At 43.9% G+C, this 24,389-nt stretch overlaps 1 protein-coding gene across 5 annotated transcripts in view; it reads right to left on the reverse strand.

Annotated features, from left to right (window-relative positions):
- The window catches only part of SHROOM3 (shroom family member 3), a 318,796-nt gene that overhangs the window by 39,150 nt on the left and 255,257 nt on the right, over nucleotides 1–24,389 (reverse strand). For all 5 annotated transcript variants that reach the window (XM_043906411.1, XM_043906413.1, XM_043906412.1 and 2 more), the window contains 2 exons: nucleotides 18,504–18,635; nucleotides 924–1,055 (listed from right to left, as the gene is read on the reverse strand). In XM_043906411.1, coding sequence (XP_043762346.1) covers nucleotides 924–1,055; nucleotides 18,504–18,635 — 264 coding nt within the window. The remainder of the gene's footprint in view (nucleotides 1–923; nucleotides 1,056–18,503; nucleotides 18,636–24,389) is intronic.

Genomic DNA, 24,389 nt, shown 5'->3' on the forward strand with positions numbered 1-24,389 from the left:
CAGGAGATGGACTCCAATTTGCATGGCTCCAAGTCTGTAGTAAATGCAGGGGTGTCCTGACTTCATTCTTTAATATGTCTGGGGGTGTGGGGGGGTGGGTCGAGCTTGGCTCCCTTCTCCTCAGTCCCCTTCAATTGTGTCTGGTCTGATTACTGTAATAAATCCCTTCTCCTGCATCACTCGTGATGGCTCTGCTTTTTCCTGACTGGACCTTGACTGTTGGAGTGATAAGAGGAAAGATGACTCATATAGCTAGTATAGAGGAAGTATGAGAGGTTACGGGCAATGGCTTTGTGAAACCTGGCTTGGATTTGATTCATGACTCAGGTACTGAGCAGATGTTTGAGCCTGGACAAACCCATCTCTCCAGCTTCAATGTCCTGTCCTATCAAATGGAGTCAGGAAGACTGTGTCTGTTTCAAGGGTGCATACGAAGGACCGCATGAGATGATGTACACAATGAACAGTCCTCAGTATGTTAACTGCTTTGACTGGAACTAAGTTGGATAACTGGCTTTAACAGAGAGAGGAAAACCAAGTGGGAAGTTCAAATACTGAATAAAACCATTCAGATAAGAAAGATACATATTTCACTAAAAGAAAGGATGTGAAGCATCAAGGGAAGGAGCCATCAGTTTTTCTGCTATAGTGTGTAATTGAGAAATGTCTGACTGAGGATCAATAAACCCCATAAATATCTCAAATGGCTAGTCAGTGTTCAAAATAACCCTGGCCTCCCTCCACGCCAGTCTAGCCCAGGAGGTGATGACTCATATGCGCGTCAGGGCTTTTAAGAGGATGCGGATAGTGGGTAGAGAGACTTAATACTTGGGGTGAGTGAAAGAAAACAATCCTTTCTGGGAATAGGGCATTTGAAAGCAACCCCCACCCCCAGCCCCCGGGTCTCAGCTGTGCTCACTTACCTGGAATGGTAGCTCTGGGGCCAAGGCGTGCCAATCGCGCCCTGAGATATCTGCATCATGCTGGCATCGGGTTGGTTCTCCCCAAGTTTGGTCGAGTGCCAAGAGTGGGGCCGGCCTGCAGGTTCAGTGCGTCTGGGGAGACACAGCACGGGGACCCCTGCGTTAGGAGCAGTCTCCGCTGATCTCTTCACCAGCGAGATTTATGGACGTGGAAGCAGAGACTGCTGTATCGCAGAGATCGAACACAGTCGGGTAAATACTGGAAAACAGATCTTACTGTTCATTTCTCTTACTAACCATTGTTTTTTTTTCCTGCTTTATTATTATTTTCATTTTCCTTTTCATTTTGACATGATTTCAGTTACACACAAATAGGGCAAACTTAAAGCTTTAATTCCTGCATAAACCCTTGTGCACTGTGGAGAGTGCAAACTGGTGTAGCCACTATGGAAAACGGTATGGCGTTTCCTTAAAAAAATTTAAAATAGAGCTATGATAGGATCCAGCAAGCCCACGACTGGGTATTTATCCAAAGAAACGGAAACCAGGATCTTAAAGGGGTATCTTTAAGATACCCTAAATACACACAGAACTGACAAAGCTGAAGGGAAAAAGTGGGTGTTCTTCAGACTGCAAGGCTGAAGGTTGAATTTGGTAGGGAGGATTACACTATTGTACAAGTTCTGAGTCAGACAGTGGCTGAACTTTATTTTTGGCAAAAAAAGTGAGATAATGTTTATCATTGACTTCAGGGATTTCTAGACTGAAATCTAGAAATTTCAGTTTACATTTATTGTGTACATTACATTTATTGTGTACTTTGGGGGTGCCCTGAAGTAGCATGGAGCTGCCCAGGCTTAATATCAGCTGGTACACCTCCTTCAGGAAGGAGCAGACACCTTGCTGAAAGTTCTGAATCAGACTCTGAAGCAGGAAAGGAGGCTGTGTAGAGGACAGTGATCAATGGAGCGGTCTCATCAAAGATTAAGTGAAAAAAAAAAATTTCTCTTTGTGCTTTTAAAGACAACAGTAAGGCTCTCTTAAATTGGGGGTCCCAAACCCCCGAGCCATGGACTGGTTACTGGTCCGTGACCTGTTAGGAGCCAGGTCACATGGCAAGTGGTGAGCGGTGTGTGAACAAGCAAAGCTTCACCCGTGTTTACAGTGGCTCCCCTCTGCTTGCATTACAGTCTGATTCTGCATTATGGTGAGCTGTGTAATTATTTCACTATATATCACAATGGAATAGTCACAGAAATAAAGCACACAATAAACGTAATATGCTGGAATCATCCTGAAACCATCCCCTAGCCCCAGTTATTTGGGGAAAAACTGTCTTCCACAAAACTGGTCCCTGGTGCCAAAAAGGTTGGGGGCTGCTGTTTTCACTGTAAGCTGTCCAGACGTCTCTTTAATTTCCTTCCCTTTTATTCAAGGGGCATCCATAGACACTTTCTACATGGCAGTCATTATGCTGGCACTCGGGGTACAAAGTATCATTAGACCCAAATAGTTCACAGTGGTAGAAGAGATGGCCAAGCAGACCACTGTAATACACTGAGATGGGGTCCATAGTAGAGATGTGTATAAGGGGCTTGGTAAACTCAAAAGAGGGAGTCACTGGGGTTTCACATTTAACTAAGCCATGAAAGATTTCTCCAGATGGAAGGGGATGGGAAACGGAAGGGAAGCACATCCAGGTAGAAGAAACAGCATAGATGCATGAAAATACAGAAGAACGTGGTACAAACAGCTTACATAAGTGTAGATGAGACGATGAGTGAGGGGAAGGCAGCAGATGAAGATGAAGAGGTAGGAGGATCCAGATCTTAACCAGCCTCACTGAAGGCGACAGACAGTATCCTATGGAATTGGAGGCCACTGGGCCAAGGAGGGCCATGTTCAAATTTGAGTTTCAGGAAGATACTGCCAATAACGAAAACAAATCTGAGAGAGAGAAAAGACTGGAGGCTGCTGGACTGGCCAAGGTAAGAGATTAAACAAAGACCCAGCACTAAGGCGGGAGTGGTGAACTTAAACAGACAACAGATCTAACGCCCAGCCTAGTGAGTACTTGGATGTGGCTGGCACAGGAGACTGTAGTCCAGGAGGAAGGATGGCCTTTATGTTTGCAGCCTGAGCTAGAATGGTAATATTACTCACTTATATAAAGAACTGTGAGATGAGGGGTGAGAGCAGAGTGAGGAAGGAGGGAGACACAGTGGGGTGTGCAATGTGAGGTGCCTGGGGGGTTGCAGTGGGGGACACGAGGCAGTGGCAGCTACAGGACTGGTGTCTGGGCTAAAGGTAGAAATTGAGGAGTCACGAAACACATGGCCTTTGAGAAAAGATAAGCTGCTTGGGCAGAGCGCCTAGGAGACTGAAAGGAAGTCCTTTAAAGACAAGCCTCCGAGAACTGTCCCAATTTTGGAGTGGAAGGGGGCTGGAGGGGGCTATCAAAAGGCTTCCAGAGGAGCAGGAGGAAAACCAGGAGGGCATGGGAGTTTCACAGAATCCTCCAGGGAGAGGGTGGGGAGAAAACAAGGACAAGGAACTGCCAACCATTCCAGCTGCTACAGAGAGGTTAGTCTGATGCCGCACCTGCACCTGCACTTGATTTGATGGCTGATAAGTCTCTGCGATGGAATGACAGGGAAGAGGCCTGATCAGGATCAGGTAAGAGGTGAGTGAAAGTGAAGTTGCTCAGTTGTGTCCGACTCTTTGTGACACCATGGACTGTAGCCTATCAGGCTTCTTCATCCATGGGATTTTCCAGGCAAGTGTACCGGAGTGGGTTGCCATTTCCTTCTGCAGCAGATCTTCCTGACCCAAGGATCAAACCCGGGTCTCCTGCATTGCAGGCAGATGCTTTACGCTCTGAGCCACCAGGGAAGCCCCGTGAACTTCCAGATGTTCAAGGTGGTTTTAAAAAAGGCAGAGGAACCACAGATCAAATTGCCAACATCTGCTGGATCATCAAAAAAGCAAGGGAGTTCCAGAAAAACATCTATTTCTGCTCTATTGACTATGCCAAAGCCTTTGACTGTGTGGATCACAATCAACTGTGGAAAATTCTGAAAGAGATGGGCATACCAGACCACCTGACCTGCCTCTTGAGAAACCTGTATGCAGGTCAGGAAGCAACAGTTAGAACTGGACATGGAACAGCAGACTGGTTCCAAATAGGAAAAGGAGCACGTCAAGGCTGTATGTTGTCACCCTGCTTATTTAACTTATATGCAGAGTACATCATGAGAAACGCTGGGCTGGAAGAAGCACAAGCTGGAATCAAGATTGCCGGGAGAGATATCAATAACCTCAGATATGCAGATGACACCACCCTTATGGCAGAAAGTGAAGAGGAACTAAAAAGCCTCTTGATGAAAGTGAAACAGGAGAGTGAAAAAGTTGGCTTAAAGCTCAACATTCAGAAAACTAAGATCATGGCATCTGGTCCCATCACTTCATGGGAAATAGATGGGGAGACAGTGGTAACAGTGGCTGACTTTATTTTTTGGGGCTCCAAAATCAGTGCAGATGGTGATTGCAGCCATGACATTACAAGACGCTTACTCCTTGGAAGGAAAGTTATGACCAACCTGGATAGCATATTAAAAAGCAGAGACATTTACTTTGCCAACAAAGGTCCGTCTAGTCAAGGGTATGGTTTTTCCAGTGGTCATGTATGGATGTGAGAGTTGGACTGTGAAGAAAGCTGAGTGCTGAAGAATTGGTGCTCTTGAACTATGGTGTTGGAGAAGACTCTTGAGAGTCCCTTGGACTGCAAGGAGATCCAACCAGTCCATCCTAAAGGAGATCAGTCCTGGGTGTTCACTGGAAGGACTAATGCTGAAGCTGAAACTCCAATACTTAGGCCACCTCATGCGAAGAGTTGACTCATTGGAAAAGACCCTGATGCTGGGAGGGACTAGGGGCAGGAGGAGAAGGGGCCGACAGAGGATGAGCTGGTTGGATGGCATCACCGACTTGATGGACATGAGTTTGAGTAAACTCCGGGAGTTGGTGATGGACAGGGAGCCCTGGCATGCTGCAATTCATGGGGTCACAGAGTCAGACACGACTGAGTGACTGAACTGAACTGAACAGGTGAGTGGAGAGAAAATGGAGATAGCAAGGGGAGATAATTCTTTCAAGAACTTGGCTCTAAAGGAAATAAAGAGGGTCGTAGCTAGAAGACTGGGGTTTCCTTAGTGGCTCGGGGTCACTGCAAGAGACATGGGTTCAATCCATGGTTGGGAAGATCCCCTGGAGAAGGGAATGGCTACTCACTCCAGGATTCTTGCCTGGAGAATCCCATGGATAGAGGACCCTGGCAGGCTACAGTCCATGAGTTACAAAGGGTCAGACGCAACTGAACAGAACAGCTAGAAGGCTAGAGGGGGCTGGGGAGTGAAAAGGATTTGTTCTTGCTGTTTTATTTTAAATGATGAGAAGTAGGAGCAAGTCTATATGCGACAGGGAATGGATGCATGTGCAGCTGAAGAGAGGCTGCCGCTCCTTAAGACTCATATGAGGAAATAGGAAAGGACAGCATTCCAGAGCACATGAAGGGCATGAAGTACATGAAAGGCATGACTTCATGTGGAAGAGAAGGCAGATCCCCTGGGATGAGGAAGGAGGAGGTAAGGTGGTGGTGGTCATATGAAAGAGGGTGGGAGGACAGCTGAAAGGACTGAACGTTACACCTGTTGTCCTCTGGAGGGACCAGTGAGAGGCTCGATGTGGTGGGTGGGGACCAAGGGGCATGACAGGTGAGGACTGAAGTGTTGAAACTAACAACATTGAAAAGATTGAATAACTAAGATATGTTCTCTGCTCTTAGGCTTACATTCTGGTGGGGGGACCAAATGAAGTATTTCTCTAATAAAGAATAAACTATAAAGAAATAATTCTTACAGTAAAGATAAAGTGCCCAAGACCTGCAGTGCCAAGACAGGACACTCAACTTGGGAAGATGCTTCTCCAGAGTAGACTGCAGAGGTTGACTGTTTGCCTTGGATTAGGGGTGGGAGTTTCCCTTGAGGCTCAGCTGGTAAAGAACCCACCTGCAGTGCAGGAGACCTGGATTCAATCCCTGGGTAGTGAAGATTCCCCTGGGAAGGGGAAGGCTACCCACTCTAGTATTCTGGCCTGGAGAATGCCATGGACTGTATAGTCCATGAGGTCACAAAGAGTTGGACAGGACTGAGCAACCTTCCCTTTCAGCGGTGGAAGTGTGTGTGGGGAGGGTGCATAGATTTCATCACAGTTATAACACATTAAGAACAGGATGCTTGTGAAACAAACAAACCAATAAGTCCTGAAAAACACAGCCCTTTCATTTGGATGCAGAACATATGTCTGGAGGTTTCAGAGATAAATCTTTGTTTTATAATAGTCTTCCAAAATATGCAATTTAGAGATGACATGAGGAAAGAGAACAATGAAAAAGATGACCAAAATACAGCCCACCAACATTCAGAGTCTGAATAAAGAGCAATTTGGTAACATTCAGCAAGATAATTTTTAATTAACATACTCATCAAAAGACTGAAACACAACATAAATGCTCATCAACAGCAGACCAGTTAAGTCAGTGTGGCACCTCCAAACAATGGAATATGCATGTAGCCATTAAAAGAACTGAGTAGTTCTATACATGTTGACTTGGAAATATCTCCAAAATGCATGGTAAAAGGACAAAATTAAGACACAAAACTATGCATACAGTAATGCTGCTGAACATGGGGGAAACATACTTCTGTTGATTAATGTAAAGAATATTTCTGGAAGAATTCTTGAGAAACTAGAACCAATCAATGACTGCTTCTGGGGAGAGACATTTATTTTTCAGGTATTTCCTTTTGTAACTTTTGAATTGTATACCATGTACATGTGTAACCTATTAAAAAGCCAAGTATTAAAAACTCATTTTTAAAAATAAAATTCACTGTACCTGGAGATAACCAAAAAAGTCAAACAGCTGTTTATTGACCTTTTCAATGATGCAAGTAATTTAATAAGCATTCCTAAAGAGCATAGCATGCTTTACCTTTTAGGATCACTTTGATCTTAAAGAAGATAAGGAAATATTTTCCTAAAGCACATTACATCATGAGCATATCAATAAGAGTCAGAGGACCATTTAATTTTAAAATTGAGCAAACTGTTTTGTGTGTGGGTGTAATTCAAACAAAGCCCTTGTGTTGCATTCCTAACCACAAACAAGGAAGCTTCATTGCGTGGGATGGGTAGGCTGATGAAACTGGAACTAGGCAAGTGACATGATGTCCTTCTTAGATGATTTTGTCCTAACACAGAGATTTGAATGCAAAGCATGTTCTGGAGAAATTTACAATAAATTAGTTCATGTCTTCCGAGCAGTATTCACTCATCTCCTACCATGTGCCTTCTACCTTGCTGTGATTGTGGTTTTCATTCAATTTAACTCAGACTTAAATTGAAGAAAGTAGGGAAACCACTAGGCCACTCAGGTATGACCTAAATCAAATCCCTTACGATTATACAGCGGAAGTGACAAATAGATTGAAAGGATTAGATCTGATAGAGTGCCTGAAGAACTATGGACAGAGATTTGTAACACTGTACAGAAGGCAGTGACCAAAACTATCCCAAAGAAAAAGAAATGCAAGAAGGCAAAGAGGTTGTCTGAGGAGGGCTTACAAATAGCTGAGAAAAGAAGTGAAAGGCAAAGGAGAAAAGGAAAGAAATGCCCAACTGAATGCAGAATTCCAAAGAACAGCAAGGAGAGATAAGAAAGCCTTCTTAAGTGAACAATGCAAAGAAATAGAAGAAAACAACAGAATGGGAAAGACTAGAGATCTCTTCAAGAAAATAAGAGATACCAAGGGAAAATTTCATGCAAAGATGGGCACAATAAAGGACAGAAACAGCAATGACGTAACAGAAGCAGAAGAGATTAAGAAGAGGTGGCAAGGTTACATAGAAGAACTACTCAAAAAAAGGGCTTAATGACCCAGATAATGACGATGGTGTGGTCATTCTGGAGTGTGAAGTCAAGTGGGCCTTAGGAAGCATTACTATGAACAAAGCTAGTTGAGATTATGGAATTCCAGCTGAGCTATTCAAATCCTAAAAGATGATGCTGTTAAAGTGCTGCACTCTATATGCCAGCAAATTTGAAAAACTCAGCAGTGGCCACAGGACTGGAAAAGGTTAGTTTTCATTAAAATCCTGAAGAAGGGCAATGCCAAAGAATGTTCAAACTACTGCACAGTTTCCCTCATTTCATATGCTAGCGAGGTAATGCTCAAAATCCTTCAAGTCAGGCTTCAACAGTATGTGAACCAAGAACTTCCAGATGTACAAGCTGGATTTAGAAAAAGCAGAAGAACCAGAGATCAAATTGCCAACATCCACTGGACCATAGAAAAAGCAAGAGAATTCCAGAAAAACATCTACTTCTGCTTCACTGACTGTGCTAAAGTCTTTGACTGTGTGGATCACAATAAACTGGAAAATTGTTAAAGAGATGGGAATACCAGGCCACCTAACCTGCCTCCAGAGAAACCTGTATGCTGGTCAAGAAGCAATAGTTAGAACCAGACATAAAATAATGGACTGGTTCCAAATTGGGAAAGGAGTACATCAAGGCTGTATACTGTCACCCTGCTTCTGCTTATTTAACTTATATGTAGAGTACATCATGCAAAATGCCAGCCTGGATGAAGCACAAGCTGGAATCAAGATTGCTGGGAGAAATATCAATAACCTCAGATACACAGATGGCAGAAAGTAAAGAGGAACTAAATAGTCTCCTGATGAAGGTGAAAGAGGAGAGTGAAAAAGCTGGCTTGAAACTTAACATTCAAAAAACTAAGATCATGGCATCTGGTCCCATCACTTCATGGCAAATAGATGGGGAAACAATGGATACAGTGGCAGATTTTATTTTCTTGGGCTCCAAAATCACTGCAGATGGTGACTGCAGCCATGAGATTAAAAGACGATTGTTCCTTGGGAGAAAAGTTATGACAAACCTAGACAGTGTATTCAAAAGCAGAGACATCACTTTGCTGACAAAGGTCTGTCTAGTCAAAGCTATGGTTTTTCCAGTAGTCATGTATGCATGTGAGAACTGGACCATAAGGAAGGCTGAGCGCCAAAGAATGATGCTTTCAAACTGTGGTGCTAGAGAAGACTCTTGAGAGTCCCTTGGGCTGCGAGGAGACCAAACCAGTCAATCCTAAAGGAAAGGAACCCTGAATATTCATTGCAAAGACTGATGCTGAAGCTCCAAAGCTTTGGCCACCTGATGTGAAGAGCCAACTCACTGGAAAATAACCCTGATGCTGGGAAAGATTGAGGACAGGTGAAGAGGGCGACAGAAGATGAGATGGTTGGATGGCATCGCCAACTCAGTGGACATGAATTTGAGCAAACTCTGGGAGACTGAAGGACAGGGAAGCCTGGCATGCTGCAGACCCCTCTTTGGGGTTGCAAAGAGTTGGACACGACTGGGCAACTGAACACCACCACCAGCTTGATGTAGGACAACTGGACCTCAGGGAGGTCACAGATGGCCTCAAGGAGTTTATAACCCTATTGGGGGCGGAGCCTTGAATGGGAGAAAAAATATTAAACAGCATCAGAGTATTACTCATCCACTCAAAAAATACTTCAGTGCCTACTGAGTGCCAAGTATCATTCTGGGCACTTGACATATTTTCTCACCTAACCTTTGCACTTTATGATGTAGGACACTTGTGAAGTCTTACTCTTCCTCCCAGCCCTCTCCACCCATTTCTCTCCTCCCTCCAGCTAATCTCTGTGGTTAATTTCTTATCTGTCTTTTCTAGTGATTTGTTATGCAAATACAAACAAATAGAAAAGAGATCTCTTTCACTCCCTTCACAATAGGGAAGTTATGTGGTGGTCTGCTGCTGCAGCGTTGCTCAATCATGCGACTCTTTGCGACCCTATAGGCTGTAGCCCACCAGACCCCTCTGCCCATGGGATTCTCCAGGCAAGAATACTGGGGTGGGCTGCCATTTCCTACGCCAGTGGATCTCTCGGCCCCAGTGGATCTTTCGGCCCCAGGGATTGAACCTGTGTCTCCTGCAGCTCCTGCATTAGCATGTGGAGTCTTTACCACTGAACCACTGCAATCTGGTAGTTATTGCTAAATTGCCCCCTTTCTGCTTTAAAGCAGAAAACAACATGAAGACAAACAACATGAATAATTAAATGTCACTGTGCAAGTGATTCTTAGAGGAGATTATATCTTCTTTAGTATAGAAGAATACATTATTTGTATTTGAACAAAAACGTCTTTTCAGGCATTTCTAGTTTATGGGAAAATGATGTACCTCAAACACAAAACCTATCATCTTCCAAAATGTTAAAAAAAAAAAAAAAGAAGAAGAAGAAAAAAAAAGGTGGTAACTGTTCTTTGGCAAAGGCATTGCTTTTGAGATATCCTTTAGCCCTTTTCAGCATCCCTCACCTCTAGTTTCTGTGACTACTGGGCTCCTCAAAGCTATACTTCAGATTTTTTGGATTCACAGAAAAATCTAACAAGCAAACATTTCCAAGGCTTTCATAATTGCCTAACCTCTGTGTCTTTAAAAAGTGGCTCAGTGGGTAGAAAGGTATGCGTTAGGTAATATAACCCCATAGCAACACACAGTCCTTTCTGGAAAGCGAAGTTCTTTTTAAATGTCACATCCTGATAATATGCCCTGGGGACTTTTGGCTTTGGCAACTGAATCACAAGTAAGAGTGAAGTCTAACCTCTAAAATTTGCATAAAAAGTAAAAGCAAAATCTTTTCTTGTAAGAAGCTTTACCCCATTCTTCCACACCTGTTCCAACATCCTTTCACTACTAGTTTATCTCCTCCTCACCCTTCATTTTGAAACATTTTTAAGCTTAAATTTTATTGATGACCACACAAAACCATTACCATAAAAAAGAGGGACTAGCCACGGGGGTGGGTGGGTGTTTTTCACTTAGTCACCAATGGGTGATAATGCTGAAATGTCTTTTCTCACTATGCCCTCTTTCTTTTTTCCTCCCCTCAACTCTGACATCTACAGAAAAATCAGAACAGTCAACTCTCCTTCCCACACTTCACAGTCTGCCTATAAGTGATGGCAGAGGTTGACACCAACAGGATCTTTGTTCTGTAATAGCATTCGTCTTTGTTTTTCTTTGACTTTCAAATTCAACTACAGTAAAAAAGCATAGAATAAATAGATAAGCATAAGCTCTAATTAACAACAGTTTCTTCTTCTCAACTCTCAATTTGGAACTAGACATTTTTTTGTTGGAGGAAGGAAGGAGGGACTGGTTTTTACTGATTTCTTCAGATATCAGACACTACAAGTTAAATTTTTTCTTCCCTATTACTTCTTTGTGCCAGAGTATGTATAAAGGGTAACCTTTACATCAAATACCAACCAAGATATTTCAAAAGCAAGCTAATTAATTTTTATACAGTGCTAAAGTATGAATTAAATTTCATTTGCCAAAACAAGGAAAGAAAGGGTGTATGGTGTGTAGAGATAGAAGCCTTATCTATTGGTAGTGATTTTTTCTAAACACCATTCAATTAAAAAAATAAAAGAAATAAATGCTCTGCAAATCTCCAACACTAAAGACATGATTCTCTTTTGGAGCAAGTGTTATGCATTGTATTATGTTTTTCTGTTCTCTATACCAGTTTCTCTTTCTTTAGAGAAGAGGACACAAATGAGGAATTAAAGGCAACAATAAAACAAACAAAAGAGTAGAAAGAATTAATTTTAGATAAGAACCTTAATCAATGGTCAAAAGAAGGATCTATATTTTAAAAATCATACCAGAAGAGAATGTTCATTAAAATTTTCAAATATTATTGAAACTAGAAGGAAAAGAATAATGAAAGTTTTAAGGCAAAGAGGCTGAAAACTCTATGAACACTTGCTCCAGCCCCTCAGTTCCTACTTGCTAACATTTCCATGATAAATTTTACAGCAAGGAGGAATTTAATTGCTACCACCATTCACACATAACCTGACACTCTGGGGAGAAAATAATAAAACTTGGAAGAATGCTCTTATTCACCTTTAAGTGAAAGAATGCCAATAAAACTTGAAAAACCAGCCCTGGATCCTTCTCTCGATATACGTGCTTTATAATCTCAGCAGTTCATTTTCCTTTTTACCTTTTACATGGTACAATGATAAAAATAAATAAATATTCAAGTCACATTGAGATCCAGGACAAGACCACAACTGGTGCAGCCACCTGTTCTTTGCCATATCATATTTTAAGTAGAGGCATCCCTGAGGCAAGCACTGGCACAGCTCTGAATAAAATTTTCAAATCAAAGATTGTATAAGGACACAAGCTGAATTTGAATTATTGTGAATAAAGGAAAAGATAGTCAAATATTTAAGCCTTCCATTGTGATGGACGTCAATAAGGTACACTCAGCAATCTCAATAAACACTTCTTTCATGCAAACTCAGAGAAGACTATACCTTTCCTTTAAAACTGAGACTACAGTTGCAGGTTCCTTTTCTTTATACAAATGTTGGCAAAGAGAATAGAGAACTTGGTTACAAGTACATAGATAAGTAGCCATTCCTTGTGAGAAACAGAAATTACTACTCTGAAATTCCCTGGGGAAATGGGGAAGCAAAACCACGCAGTTACACAACACAAAGCAATTGCTAACTTGAAAAAGATAAAAGTCACTCTAAATGCATACACCATAAGAAATACAGTTGACTGTACATGTTGGAGAGAGAATGACTGAAAATTCCCACAAAGGACTATTGATAGTACACAGAATAATCAGAGGTGCTCAAGTAATGAGAACTTACAGGACAATTTAGAGAAATGGGCTTAAACTTAATACAATATAGCACAACATCAAATAGACACCTGTGAAAGGCTTGTCAGCTGAGAATCCTGCAATGCAAGATTCTAAATCTCACTCTAACATAACCGTGGGCTTACCTTGTGGCAAAGAGAAACATCCTAGATAACAACCCTCTGGCCAACTGCACATCATACTCAGGAGTGGGATAAAAAGCCATTGCACTCTGCTACTGCTCTTTCTGCTGCTTCTGGGGCTGCCAAGGCTCCTCAATGATGCCAGCATCTCCCATCAGACAGCCTGAACCACCCCGAACTCACTAAGCTTCATGCAAGTGGGAGGGACTCATTTCCAGCCACCTCTGTAAATTGCCAATTAAAACTCAATTCCTGCTCTCTAAGAGGGAAGAAGAGAAATTGACCCTCAGTAACTTCTGAGAAGAACCAGCATCTCAGACAGCAGCACACAGCTCAGGAATGCCAGAACTCTATCCTGTGGGCAGGAGGAGGAGAGGAGGAAGGAAAACCATCTGCTGATAAAATGCATCACACTGTACTCAGGAAGTTTCCTTTTTAATTGATCTTCTCTGCTGAACCCGAGCCCTCCTCCACATCCAAAAATGCCACTGTCTGCAAAAATGCGTGTTAATGGCTTTAAGCTTCCCACAGTTTGGGAGACTACTGAAGGAGGTCCTATACCAAACATCCACTGAGGTTTCCTGAGACACACTGTTGGCGTCAGAACTCACTGCCAACGGAAGTGTAAAGTACCAGCTGAGCTAAACTTGCTGCCCAAATGAGACGGAATAGAGAGTCAAAGCCTGAGTTTCTACAGCCCATTCATCTCAACAGAGCACATATCACCATGTCTGGTAAGCACTTACTAATTAGATGAGACGGTCATTACAATGATGATGGTGACTGGTGGTGGAGGGTGAGGAGGGGACAAGACGTTTATGGAGAAAGCACTGGCTTGGAAAATCTTGAGTTTTAAGCTGGAACATTTTGTCTTTTGAACTAACTCACTGGACTAACTCTAGCCTGAGGCTTGACAGAATTTAGGTAGAAGTTCTGCCAAGATAAGTTAGATCATAGGATTCCTACTGACAGGTTGGACAAGAGAATTCGGGATCCAACCAGGAAAAGAATAGGACTGGATCTGTGAGAACATTAAGCCCTGGACCACGAAGAGCTTCACCTCTTCTTTAACTTGATGATTTAGCAGGTCCCTATACATACTTGGGAGGAGGGAGTTTTTCTTTTTGTTCTTTTTCTTATAAATAAGCAAGAAAATCCTTTCTATTTTCTCCATGAAAAAGGAGCTATATATATCCATGATCCCCTGGACTTGGAACTGGCTCATGACATGATCCCAACCCTCTTCAATTTCCACATTGGTGTAGGCTTCCACGGCCTGTCATGAATTAGACTTGCTCACTGCCCACTACTAACCTTCCACCTCAAAACCTGTAGACTCCTAAGATAATAAACACATCATTTCTGCTCTCTCCAAAGACATCAGCATTTCACCCCTTCCCCTGTTTCAAAACAGGACTTAGCAGGGAGATCAAACCAGTCAATCCTAAAAGGAATCAACCCTGAATATTCATTGGAAGGACTAATGCTGAAGCTGAAGCTCCAATACTCTGGCCACTTGATGTGAAGAGCCAACTCACTGGAAAAGGCCCTGATGCTGGCAAAGATTGAGGGCAGGAAGAGAAGCAGGTGGCAGAGGGTGAGATGGTTAGATAGCATCACTGACTCAATGGACATGAATTTGAGCAAACTCTGGGAGATAGTGAAGGACAGGGAAGCCCGGTGTGCTGCAGTCCCCGGGGTCACAAAGAGTTGGACACAACGGAGTGACTGAACAACAACAGACCACAGCCAACTTGAAAGAACTCTTAATGGCCAAAGCTGGAACAATTTGACCAATAAAATAAATAACCCACAGAATAAAGTAATATGAAGGAGTTCTTACTTATACAGATAGTTGAATAAACAAACAGAGGAAAGAGAGAGCTCTTCCTTACAGAAGACATCTGATTAATAAATGCAGAAGAAATGAGGGAAACAGACTCATCTTTAGAACATTATAGTAATAACTGTCACAGGCAACATCCATCGACAGATGCTAAAAATCAGTGGGAGATAGTCTGAGGAGAAATGATGTTTTGCAGAGCCTCAAAATTACCTCCCCCCACCCAAGATATGTGTCAATTGCAAGGAGACTAACAATAACTTTACAGTGAAGAAACCCGGAGACCTCACCTTTCGCCAGGTAATCAAGATTAACATCACCAGTAATAACACATATTGATACCATGTAACACTGGAAATGACCCACTAAAAAGGACACATCGTTTCTGTGGTATTCTTGCCGAAAATGCTTAACCTCTATCCAACCATGAGATGATACCAGACAAACCGAAATATTGGACAAAATAACTGGTCCATACTCTTCAAAAAGTGTCAAGGTCATAAAAGATGAGGAAAGACTGAGGAAGTATGATGGACTAAAGAAAGGGAGCGTGACAATTAAACACAGTGCAGGATCCTGGAATGGAAAAAGGGTATTGGGGGTACTGGTGGGGGGGGGTGGTATCTGACTAAAGTCTATCAAGGGTTATAGTCTGTAGTTAGAAGTACTACACCAACACTAAGTCCTTAGTTTTGATATTTACACTGTGGTTTTAAAAGATATTAACGTTACAGAAAGCTGGGTAATGGATGGCTAGAAAACCTCTTTACTATTTTCACAGCTTTTCTGTGAGTCTAAAATTATTTCAAAATAAAAAGTAAGAAGCAAAACAGGCAGGATTTGAGATCTGAATAAACTGGATGAGAACCAGACCAATTTCCAAGTTCAGGCCTACATCAGTAAAACCTGGGCTGCAGAGATCTAAGAGCATAGGAAAGAATTATGGGTGGACTATTGTAGGGGCTTACGATACACCTGTGGAGATAAGATACACACATGTAAAATCCTTAGAGGATAGTAGAGTAAAAATTCCGGCCAATAGGATATAAGCAGGTATGCCTTTTTCAAAAGGAAAAAGTCTAACTGCTCCCTTACAGTCTCCCTTCATAGAAACCCAGCATCATGAGCCAGTTTTAACCATGAACATGATGAAGGCAACCCCAGCTTATTTCAAAGCTATCCCTTCATGGTTTTAAGCACAATCTCTGCATGGTTAGGATACCATCTAGATATACATTTAGGTTTGTCTGTTTTATCCAGCTGTTAAGGGGATTTTTTTTTTTTTAAGGGGATTTTTTTATGAAAAAATTTTTCATTGTTTTATGAAACACTTCAATTGTTTCAAACTCAAACCCAGGTCTGTGTGATTCCACTGTTCACCTTCTCAGCCCCCAGTTAATCTCAGTTCTACCTGCCTTCATCTACCTGGTGAATGGGCCCCACAATTACCCGCAAGTGCCTTGTGGCAGAAACTTGGGAGTCACACTCTAATATCTTCTCCCACCCTCACCTGTTCTTGCTATGTCTCCTAAATTCATCTCAAATCTGTCTCATCTCTTGTCCCATCACCTCTTGCTAAGTTCAAGTCTTGATCATTGTCTGCTCAGGCCACTACACTAACTTCCTAACTACAACTTTCTGGCCTAAAGTCCTTTGGCACTGATGCTACATTAACCTACACAGCTCATGGAGTCTTGTGAAATAAAAGGCTCTGATCCTCTACATTCTGAAGATCCTAGGAGGCTGAAGGGAAGAGAGATAACCTCGGGGCTGCTGTTTCTTTGGGCTGTCCCTGGGGTAATCTTACACCAGCAGCTTCTCTCATAGATGGAAGCCTCTGCACATCTCAGCCTGTCCTCATCTGGTATGTTCAAACTGCTTTTGAATCTTTCTTTCAAATGAAACCTTACAAAGAATCCTAATGTAGACATCAGATACAAATGTTGTTTGATTGCATAAAATATATTTTATGTATAGTTGCATATTCATAAAATGGGTCACTGAATAAATCTAAATTTATGTTTATTTATAATCCAAGCTCACATGTCTACATGAAAGACCCGCCCCCAAACTGAAATCAGGATAACTGACAACAATGATAACTGACATACTGAGAGCTTATGATGGGCTGGGTACCACTCCAAATGTTCTATATGCTTTCAATCCTCTCAGCAACTGAATGGCAAAGAGTAGTTATTAAACACACTTTACATATTGAACACAGAGCTTAAAGAACTTGTCTGCAGTTATATTATATATAGATGTATTTTTTTATTGCTTATGGTTGCTTTACAATTGTTAGTTTCTGTTGTACAGCAAAGTGAATCATTGTTCAGTTCAGTTGCTCAGTCGTGTCCGACTCTTTGCGACCCCATGAATCGCAGCACGCCAGGCCCCCCTGTCCATCACCAACTCGCGGAGTCTACCCAAACCCACGTCCATCGAGTCGGTGATGCCATCCAGCCACCTCATCGTCTGTCAGCTAGACACATATGTATATCCCCTCTTTTTCGGATTTCCTTCCCCTTTAGGTCACCAGAGAGCGCGGACTGTAGCTCCTCATGTAGGTTCTCAATAGTTATCTATTTTATACATGTGTGCGTGCGTGCAAAGTCACTTCCGTTGTGTCCGATTCTTTGTGACCCTATGGACTGTAGCCTACCAGGCTCCTCTGTCAATGGGGATTCTCCAGGCAAGAATACTGGAGTGGGTTGCCATGCTCTCCTCCAGGGGATCTTCCCGACCCAGGTATTGAACCCACATCTCTTATGTCTCCTTCATTGACAGGCAGGTTCTTTACCCCTAGGCCCCACACCTGGGAAGCCCAATCTCCCAATCCATCCCACCCCATCCTTCTTGCCCCTGCATTATATATTAAATGGCAGAATTAAGATGTGAATTCTAGGTAGACTGATTCCATGGACCCCATCTTACTATATTATACTGCCTTTCATGCTGGCACACAGACTTACATGACAGTGATGAAAAGGATGATACGAATGAGAACCACATCATCAATATACCAGCACCTAATATTTACTTCCTAACATTTATATCTCATTCCCCATGAGCAGACTCTGTGCTAAGTGCTTTGAATACCTCATCTCATTGAATCCCCACAACTGTCCTATGAATTACGCTGTTATGCTGATTACTGAGTGGAGTGATTGTGAACTCAAACTGAATTTGAACCCACCACCTCCTAACTAGATGCCTTTACACTAGTGCAAACATCACAGCACTGGGGTGAGAATCTAATGAGGTACGCAAAGCCCTAGCACACAGAAGGCTCAGATAAGTAGCTGCAAGCTTTCATTAGGCCAACTTTGTAATCTCAGGACATTTCTCAACTAGAGATGAGAAATTTTCAATGAGTATCAGCTCAAAGATGAATCCATCTTGTTGTACAGTGTAACACACGAGTCATTTCCAAAGTGTAGGACATTGGTACATCTCTTTGAGTGTTTTTAATTACAGTTTTAAAAATGGCTGTGAATGTATTTTTTTAAAAAGATATTTGCATCAAATGATTTGAGGGACCCCTCAGATTACCTGCCAGGAACCCGATGCTTCTTCAGAACCTAGTTTGGAAACTGTCATCAGGATGGCTATCCTTCTGAATTCCGAGCTTCCGCCTGACCTCCTCACCTCTCTCACTCATCTGTATTCGTGACCAGCCTCGGCTCTCATCCCCTCTTTCCGCAGCCAACTCCCTCTTGCAGACCACTCAATGAGGTCCTCCGTGCCTCTTACCTGTGCTTCAGCCGAGGTTTAACCCCTCCTGACCATGCCACTTTCCTGTGCTGGGGGTCAGAGGTGAGGTGCTCTGGGCCGAAGGAGTCAGAGGTGCCAGTGTCTGCAGGGCCTGGGTCTGCACATGCATCTCTGGAGAAAAGAGGAAAACAAGAAGTTGAGTGTGGTGGTGTTCACAGGCAGGGTGGATGAACGAATCCAACATGGATAAGATATGAGAATTCACCGTGGAGCTGGCTTAGAGCAGCGCAGCTGAGCGCAGAGGTCTAAGCCTGCACCCACCCAGGTGTTCTATACTGGTGGGGGTTGTCACCCTCTCCTATCTGTGTTTCTACAATAAGCAATAAGGTGTACTTCCCATCTCAGAATTCTAGATTTTTCCAACCAAGCGGGGAGAAAGAGCATTGACCATTATGAAGAAGAACCCACCTATAATTTAGGATCTGTTAGTGAATAAGTGAAAAACTTGAACTCACTAAAGGAGGTGGTTTCCTGAGACAAGTTTCTGCTGCCTCCCGACCCAGGGTAGCTGGAAGGAGAGCAACTCCCAGAGCACCAGCCCTGGCTCCGTTGGCACAAGCCAACGCTGGAGCCTGAGCTATTTCAGATGGTTTAGATTCCACTGCGCTGGAGGCAAGCCTTTTGTGTGTCCATTTAAATTCACCCTCCCGCCCCCAGTCCCTAACACCATCTCCCTAACACTTTTCCTCCATACACCCAGGGAGCCAGAGAAAAATGTTAAGCCCCGAGTGGCCAGTGCGTTCCCCATGGGAACAGATGCACTTCCTCTCTGTGGAAGTCTTGGCTTCTTAATTTCCAAACACCCTGACTGCACCTTCAAGGTCTCCTCTTGATCAGAGTCTGTCTGTTCCCTGCATCAGGCTCTGAGGCAGGTTTGCCACGCTGGGTACCAGTGATATGCTTTCATGTCTCTTTGAGAGCCCCCACACCACTTCCTATAAGCAGGAATCTGAAGAAGGTGCAAATACCTGCGGTTTCTCTTCTACACAGGTCTTGGGTGAGAAGCAGTGGGATTAGGCATGGTATTGATTTCTTTGTATTTCAGGGCAGGGAGGGAGATGATCAGGCAGTCAGTAGGGAGCTTCCACTTGTAAGCTTTTATCTTTAGTTTTATCTAAGTGTAATCGCCTCCTTTGTTACCTTACTTTTCTCAACGATTTGAGGATGCCTGACTTGGAATATAATCAATATTCCCCTAGACTGGAAGTCTGAAGCCCTGGTTGAGGTTCTGTCACTTGTGAGCCGAATGACATTGGGCAAGTAAATGGTGAGCCTCGGGCTCCTCATGGGGGACCTGAGAATATGGCAGAACCCACAGTGCAGGAGGAGCCTGGCCCTGGAGTCTGAGTCAAGTCCTGGCCCCAGCCACTGAGCAAACTCTGTGACCGTGTCCCCTCTTGCCTCTGTTCTTGCATCTCTGAAACAGGAACAACGGCTTTCATAGCGTTGTTGAGAAGTGTTGTGTTAGTTGCTCAGTCATGTCGGACTCTTTGCAACCCCGTGGGCTGCAGCCTCCATCCGTGGAATTCTCCAGACAAGAATCCTGGAGTAGGTTGCCATGCCATTCTCCAGGGAATCTTCCCAACCCAGGATCAAACCTGGGTCTCCCACATTGCAGGTAGATTCTTTACCATCTGAGCCACCAGGGAAGCCCAATTCAGGTAAAGCACAGAGAATAATGTCTGTACCTACTCAGCACTGGAAAATCCCATGGACGGAGGAGCGTGGTAGGCTACAGCCCATGGGGTTGCAAACAGTCGGACACGACTGAGCAACTCAACTTTCACTTATTCAGCACTCAGCAAATCAGCTCCTATAATTATATGTATCCTGCAGAGTTGCTATCAAGCTTCTAGATAATGTCTGTTAACTGTCCAGCATACTGCATACACATGGGGTATCTGCTTAATTAATGAATCATTTTCATTATTGTCTTCAACCTTCATTTTAGAGCTCCTTTCAGCCAAGATCTTTAAGTAAAATAGACACAACTAAAAGACCTAATTTATGCTGGAAGTAACAGCAAAAAGAGCCTTGTCCGGAGTTAGCACATCAGAGCCTTTTGCAGAATTCATCATGTGGTCTCTAATTAGGATTTCTCCTACAGCCCTAAGCCACAAGAAAAAGCTCTGACGTGCTAACTCTGGACAAGGCTCTTTTTGCCCCAGTGGCCATCTGGTTTAAGCTGAGGTGGAAAGTAGACTCAAAGGCATCTTATCAAAACCATGAACGTAAAGATAACACAGCACATCCACAGCCACCCATTGGTAGAATCCATTTGGACAGCAAGCTTGCCTTTCCGGTTCTCCTCTAGACCCTGCTGCTGTCCGTGGGAGAAAAAAAGAAACACCAGGCCTAAGCTTTCACAAAACCTTTGTGGCATTGAATAACTTCCTCATTTTGGGGCCGAAACCACAGTTGCTGGCTCTGCCCTCTCTGCACAATGGCTGAGCCCTTTTCTCTCTCCTTAGCCCCTACCCCTCCCTGGGAAGCACCAAGGGATGGAAGGTCCAAGGTGCAGGCTGTCTGGAGTGAAGGGCTGGAAGGAAGAGGAGGCAAATAGGAAAGAGATGGAAGCAAGAAGAACAGGAGGCTGTTTCATTCTTTTAAGGATTTTTCACGCAGGATTCTTTTCACCCCTAGCAGAGATCAGCACCCCAGCAATGACCTCTGGGGGACCAGGCTGAGGTTAACAACCAGGTGTGAGGGCTCAGAAAACCTGGGTTGCGTGTTGCTGACGGTGGCACCCAGGCTAAGTCACAGCACAGCCTCCCTGCCAATCTTCACCTCCCCCCACCCTGGGTGGGCTGGCTACAAGGCTCCCGTGTGGGCCGCCTGGATGCTCGACACCAAGGAGGAGGCAAGGCTGAAAGGAAGGCAGGAAGGATGACCAGCACCCAGAACACACCTTCTCTGCCTTAAACTCTTTCTGGAATAATCGGGGCAACAAATAAACAACTTTTAAACTCACCTGTTCTAGTGAAAAGAAATTCCATAGTGAATCTTGCTGGCCAAACTGGTAAGATGTTTTTAAAGGTTGTTTTTAATATTGTTTCTTACTACTGTCTGGTCTCAGCACCACAAACTATGAACAAGGAAACAGAAATCAGAGCTGACTTGAAAGATTTACCAGGGGCTAAAACAAAATGATTGTGATGCACTAGTCCAGTGTCATCTTTCTCTGCCAGATAAGAAGCAAGAAATCCAAGCCAACCACCTACGCATTTCTACTTCCTATGATAAGTACATTCATATTCCCAGCCCCCACTGTTCATACATGAATGTGAGACTTGGACCATAAAGAAGGCTGAGTGCCAAAGAATTGATGCTTCCAAACTGCAGTGCTGGAGGAGACTCTTGAGAGTTCCCTGGACAGCAAGGAGATCAAACTAGTCAGTCCTAAAGGAAATCAACCCTGAAGAAGGACTGAAGCTGAAGCTCCAATACTTTGCCACCTGATGAGAAAAGCCTACTCATGAGACAAGACCCTGATGCTGGGAAAGACTGAGGGCAGGAGGAGAAGGGGATGACAGAGGATGAGATGGTTGGATGGCATCACTGACTCAGTGGACTCAAAGAGTTTGAGTGAACTCTGGGAGATGATGAAGGACAAGGAAGCCTGCTGTGATGCAGTCCATGGGGTCGCAAAGAGTCAAACACGACTTAGCTACTGAAAAACAGCACAGGTCATAAGGTATGAATATGTAAGTCATAAGGTATGAATATGTACTAACTGCTCTACTCTTTGGTATTTTAATAGAGTCCTTATCTGCTTTCTGAACTGAGCTTCAGCCAATACTGAAGAAGCAGTTCCAGATCGCCCTGTTCCTGTAGGTCTCTTGAACACCAAGGGGAGGTGTCTGGGGAGGGTCTCTCCAGATCCCTTTAGCTCCTGATTTCTACTACATTTCCATGAGGATGGGCAGAGGGGGCTCCAATCTCCTTAGCATGGGCTGTTACAGCCTTAGGAAGAGCTCAGTTCTGACAATCAGCAGTTTTGTTCTTTTGCTTGTGTTTTGCCTGGGGAAGCTTCCTCGCCAGCCACCTCCACTCCAGTCCCCCTCCAACCCAGGGGCCAGCGCCACCTTTAAAAAGAAAACTAAGTGGATTATGTCATCTCTAATAATAAAACTTGTGTAGCTTCCGCATGCACTTTGGAGAAAATCCAAGTTCCTTAGCATGGCTGTGAGGCCTGGGTGACCTGGTTCCTGCCTGCTCTTTAACATCTCCTCTCTCGCTTGCCCAGTTCTTGCTGGCCTGTCCTGAGCGCCCCGAGCCTGCCAAGCTCTCCACTTCACACATGTGGTTCTCTTCACCTGGAATAGTCTTCCTCCTGATTCTCTGCTTGGCCAGCTCATCCTCAGCCTTTTGGTCCAGGGAGCACACCGCCTCCTTAGAGACCACTGCATCTGCCTCATACAGTCTCTGCCCAGTACCTGGTCTTTCCTGTCATTGCACCTGGGGCCGCAGGTAAATGTTTATTTCCACATGGATTGCACTGGACAGAAAGTGCAGCCAATTCAGGGTCCACAGCTGGCTTTTCTTCAGTTTTGTGCTTTTAAACCACTACATACCCAGGGCCTCAGTGAGTGGCTCATGATAGGCAGACAATGCAGATTTATAGAAGCAATCACAGTTGACTGTAAAGGGAAGAATTGTGTGATGCATCCAAAATGGAGCTCTATGCCCTTCAACTTTTAAAGGCATTAAATTGTTTACACGTTTTGGGAAAGGTGGGGACCTCTTCTAGTCACTTTCTATATAAAGTTGTGAGGGCTTCCCTGGTGGCTCAGTAGTAAAGAATTCGCCTGCCAACAATTCAGGACATGCAGGTTCGATCCCTGGGACGGGAAGATTCCCCTGGAGGAGGGCATGCAACCCACTCCAGTATTCTTGCCTGGAGATTCCCATGGACAGAGGAGCATGGTGGGCTACAGCCCATGGGGTCACAAAGAGTCGGACTCATCTGAGCTGTCAAACAAACAACAGCATGTAAGGTTGTGAGTTGATTCCTTTATAAAGTAGAATTTGTCTCTAACTGTTGGACCCTGTCATAGCAGCTGGCTTTCATGGAGTAGACAGGAACAGTGCAGGGGGACCAATGACCACGCCCTTCGCCCAACAGTTGGCACAGCTCAGCACCATCTTGCTGCCTTATGTTTCGAAGCCGCCAGAATGCTTTTTGAGATTAAACAGACAGAAGTGCACTTATACAGGGCTAAGTTGTCCTCAGAGTTCCCTGGAGAAATTCCTTTAGATTTAGGCGGGGTGCTTGCATGTATTCATTTTTCATAATTTGCTCTGTGAAGTTGCATTTGTGGGTGCCTGGGTCCCTATGTTCTCTTTCTGCTGCTCCAAGTCCATTATGCAGGTAGCTGCATGTCATCCTCTCTGCATTCTGTTTCCAGGCCTCTCCTCGTATCAGAACCTCAGGTTCCCCAGCCCCTTGCTTCCCTTCAGTCTCTAGGAGGCAGAGAGGGTGTGGATTCTCCGCCCCTTCAGTGTGTGGAGGAAGATGTTAAGAACCCATGCCCGCTGACTCAGATTTCTGCTCTTGGCCTAACGCAACTGTTCTTTGTTGGCTGATGACTGGGCATCTATCAAAGGTGTCACAGATGTTCTCAATGAACTGCCCTCTCTTGAAAAGCCCCTTGTTCCTATTACTGATCTTTTGGTTCCTATGTATTTAGATGGAACCTTTGGGTCACTGTCCCTTCATTCTTCCCCTCTCTTGGGGCTTCCCTTGTGGCTCAGTTGGTAAAGAATCCGCCTGCAGTGCTGGAGACCTGGGTTCAATCCCTGGTTGGGAAGATCTCTTGGAGAAGGGAAAGGCTACCCACTCCAGTATTCTGGCCTGGAGAATTC

The sequence above is a fragment of the Cervus elaphus genome, chromosome 6 (assembly GCF_910594005.1).
Source record: "Cervus elaphus chromosome 6, mCerEla1.1, whole genome shotgun sequence".
Classification (NCBI taxonomy): domain Eukaryota; kingdom Metazoa; phylum Chordata; class Mammalia; order Artiodactyla; family Cervidae; genus Cervus; species Cervus elaphus.